This window comes from Papaver somniferum, chromosome 1 (assembly GCF_003573695.1).
Source record: "Papaver somniferum cultivar HN1 chromosome 1, ASM357369v1, whole genome shotgun sequence".
NCBI classification, from domain to species: Eukaryota; Viridiplantae; Streptophyta; class Magnoliopsida; order Ranunculales; family Papaveraceae; genus Papaver; species Papaver somniferum.
The window spans coordinates 33,672,058-33,676,202 of record NC_039358.1 but is presented as its reverse complement, the minus strand read 5'-3'; the positions used below and the strand labels follow the sequence as shown (position 1 = coordinate 33,676,202).

General features: G+C 39.8%; 1 protein-coding gene across 1 annotated transcript; it reads right to left on the bottom strand.

The window, feature by feature from the left end:
* Nucleotides 1-2,708: 2,708 nt before the first annotated feature.
* LOC113282745 (dirigent protein 1-like) lies at nucleotides 2,709-3,626 on the bottom strand. The gene has a single exon (XM_026531812.1). The coding sequence runs from the start codon at nucleotides 3,530-3,532 to the stop codon at nucleotides 2,834-2,836; it is 699 nt and encodes a 232-aa protein (XP_026387597.1). The 5' UTR covers nucleotides 3,533-3,626; the 3' UTR covers nucleotides 2,709-2,833.
* Between the last annotated feature and the right edge of the window lie 519 nt (nucleotides 3,627-4,145).

Here is a 4,145-nt window from a genome sequence, read left to right as displayed (position 1 = left end):
TGGAGGAAGGTGCAATGGCGGAGGTTGCTACATTGACATTGTTGGTGGATAAGTATAGAATTATTTTGTTGTATTGTGTTTGGTTGTATTTTCAGAAACAAATTTATCTTCGTATGTACATAAGACATACTTTAGAGCAATACCATTATACCAATGCCTTGCAATAAGAACCATACAAGAAATTGAAGGGCAAGGATTCAAGAATCATTGCAAACAAAAAATAAAACTATAGTAGACACGGACAAGAAACAGTTTCATGTCAAGGCTTAAAACCTTAACTTTTACAATATTATTGGAAATTTGAATTAATAGTGCACAATAGTATTATTGTACTCGACAATAGCATTTTAATTATTGTATTTGGCTAATAAAATGAGATTTTTAGGTGAACGATAATACAATTATACTCGACGATAGGATTTGGACCAGTACCTTTATAAGTCTTAGCACTTATAAACCCACAAGAAAACTGAAAATACCTTGTATCACCCACTATCGCGAATTCTCGTTCTGTATGGGTGACACGATTTCGGCTTAAAACATTAATAGTAGACCCATTGAACTTCTTATTGGAAGTAAAAACTAGATTGATTCCCATAATCAAAGTTATTTCATTTTGGCCAATTAATCCATAAAAACCTTGAGCTCAACCTACCAGTCTAGAGTTGATGTCGGGTCCTTCAGTCAGAGGGTCATCTATCATCACCAATTCCCCGAAAAACGTAGGAGAAGAATTCGTTCCTAGTTCCTCTGCTATTCATAGTTGCGAAAAAAGTTTCTTCGAGTATTTACAAGTGTGACAATTCGGGTATCAGAGTACAGATTGCGCTGTTTTGTCTTTGTTTTTGGAAGATTTTCTCTGTTTTGCTCGAGTTTAGTTGCTGAAATTGTTAGATCTTAATGGATGGTAAGAATAGTGCGATGGATACCTTAACTGATAGGGTAGCATACTTGGAAGACAGGATTGGTGATGAGGTGCGCCATCCTGCTGATATGCTTGTTGCAAGCCAAAATACAACTAAGAAGCATGCTGATTTGGAAGGCCAAATCGTTGTTATTAAGGCCATGTTCAAAGACTCCATGAAAGAACTAAATGATGAGTTACGCCTCTTAAGAAGAATGGTGGGTATGATGAGTTCAGATCATGCTACTACGGGTGGTGTAGTTGTGGAGACTATACGAAGATTAAAGCCCCTGAACCTAAGGCGTTTTTTGGCGCAAGCGATGTGAAGGTATTAGAGAATTTCGTGTAGGGCATGGATCAGTAATTCATGGCCGCCAGAACCCCAGAAGAGCAAAAGGTCACTCTCGTTAGCATGTACCTAGAAGGTGATGCGAAGTCGTGGTGGAAGGATAGAACTGATGATGATCTTACTGCTGGTCGTCCATGCATTGTGACATGGGATGTCATGAGAGAAGAATTTAAGGGTCAATTCTTACTAAGCAATGTTCCTTGGCTAGCCAGAGAGAAATGGCGTAAGTTGCGGCATACCGGTACACCACATGAATACGTTAAAGATCTCTGATGCTAGATATTCGCAACATGTATGGGGAAGATAAGTTTTTTAATTTTACGCCTGGTTTGCAGGCATGGGCTCAAGATGAAGTGAGAATACAGGGTGCCAAAGACCTACCTTCGGCCATTGCAATAATTGACAGCCTTGCTGATTTTAGGTTAGTTAGTACCTCAACTGATGCTGATAAGAAGCGAAAGGATAAGAATAAGCAGAAGTACAAGGATAATGTTATTAATAAAATTTCAGAGGCTAAGCAGAAGAACTATCAAAGGGATGATGGTTTAGCTGCAAAGAACAAGGCTGGTGGTTGTTTCTTATGCAAGGGTCCTCACCTTGCGCGTGATTGTCCTACGAGAGAAAAATTGTCTGCGATAGTCACTGAGGGAAGTAGCGAGAAAGCTGAGAATAATGAGGTAGAGCATGTTAATCATATTCAATTATGCAACATAGTAGCACAAAAGTTAGCAACAAAGCATAGGCTGAGTGGCGCTAGCCTAGTTTATGTGAAGGTTGGCATTCACAACCATCGACTCTGGGGCATGGCCGATACGGGTGCTTCGCACACTGTTATGAGCTTGTCGATGGAAGATTTGGGTTTGGAAGTATATCAAGATGATTATTGTATGAAGATTGTGAATGATATAGCTAAAACAATCTAGGGGATTGTTGTGGAAAATGTTTAAGTGGGAGAATGGCGTGGCCGAATCAGTGTTATAGTGATGCATTTTAATGAATTTGAGATGATCCTTTGTAACAACTTTTTCAAGGAAGCAGAGGCAACAGTAATGCCTCACCTTGACGGGATTTTCATACAGTGTCCAAGTGCACCTTGTTTTGTGGAAGGTGTAAGAAATGTCAATCCGTATTACATAAGGCGCGACAAAGGCATGGCCAGTGAGTTTACCCCTATAAAGTCGTTTGAAGAAAGCTTAGTTGAGATTCATGAGAAATTTCGATATCCTATGAATCTTAGCATCCCTTGCTCGCCATGACTGATATATGTATGAAATATGGGCCTTACATTATTGTTTGCAAGTACCTGAACCTGCAAGGTTGCTGAAGTATGGAGAGACTGCTAGAAGGTGGCTATATTTTTTTGAGTCATTTGACATTTTTAATTAAGATGCCTTAATATGATTGTCCATCCCTTGGCCACATGGTTGATTTGATCGATCAAATGTCTAGCCACACTAGCATAAATTGTTTTCTTTGGCAAAATGCATTTTATTGAAGAATCCACTACTACAAGCTGATTAAGGTTGAGCTTACAACTTTGAAGTTGATTACAACGTATATACATGCTACCAGCTGAAGTGCTATAGAGATAAAATTATAGTTACATACGCAATAACCGAAACAAATACAAGATTGGACCCTAAAGAGATTTGGGACCCTGAGTTGGAATCCGATTTGCCTGGGCTAGAATTTGATTTGCCCGACTCTGAAACCGAGCTTGGGTGAACGATAGTACAATTGTACTCGACAACAGCATTTGGCCCGACGAGGCTATAGGTCTTAGCACTAATAAACCCGCGAGCAAACTGAAAATATCCGGTTCCACCAACAATCGCGAATTCCCGTTCTGTATGGGTGACAGGATTTCGGCTCAACACGCTAATGGTTGACCCGTTAAACTTCTCATTTCCAGTAAAAACTAGACTCATTCCCAAGATCAAAGCTGCTTCGTTCTGTCCAGCTGATCCATAAAAACCTTGAGCTCGGCCGACCAGTCTAGAATCGGGGTCGGGACCTTCAGTCAAAGGGTCATCTATCATAAACAAGGCTCCAAACAGTGTAGAAGAAGAGTTTGTTCCTGTTGCCTGAGCTATCTGAACCGCGGTTGGATTGTTGCCGGTGACAATATCGTGGAAGTAAAAGCGCAACTTTGTTATCTTCTCCGGACCCATTGTGTATGGAACTGTTTCGTCCCCCCAATTACCTTGTTGAGCTTGTATATGGGCAAGCGATAAAACCATCGCAACAGCAAGAAATGAGAAAAACTTCATAGCACCCATGATTTTTAGAAGTTCTCCTCTCTCTCTTCAAATGTCTAGAACTCTGCTGCCTGTGTATTAATGTATATATGTACGGTAGGGCATATGAACAATGATTGATTATGAAGTAGATAGATAGTTGGGGAGTAGGAACCACTCCCTTGTTTGTTTTGTAATGTATATTGAGTTTAAGGGTATCTTGAGCTGGTGGACGAGCAGAAGCTAGGGACACCTACTGATGAAGACTTGAGCGTTCGTTGAAAAATTTCGGACCTACCGATAATTGAGAAAATAGTACCATTGACCAAGGTTGAAAAACGGCAGTTATTTCTGGAAAAACAGTCGTTAAACAGTCATGCCTATGTAATGTGTCCATGAGATCACCCACACCGTGTCTGTATATTACCGATAAAGACGGAAAACACTCCATTATTTCTCAAAGATCATCTTTTTGTATCTGTGAATTTATCCAGAATAGGAGGAGAAGATCCAATTCTGAGCAGTAGAGTAGAAAACTGGTTAACTTCCTTTTCCTATAATCTCCTTTTGAAATCAAAAACCCAACTGCCATAAGAAATATGAGAAGCAATTGATGAATATTATCCTTGGCTAATCTAAACAAATCAGGGAAAGA

What these genes read in the sequence shown, in the direction of transcription:
- LOC113282745 (XM_026531812.1), bottom strand. Translation starts at nt 3,532, where the DNA reads ATGGGTGCTATGAAGTTTTTCTCATTTCTTGCTGTTGCGATGGTTTTA.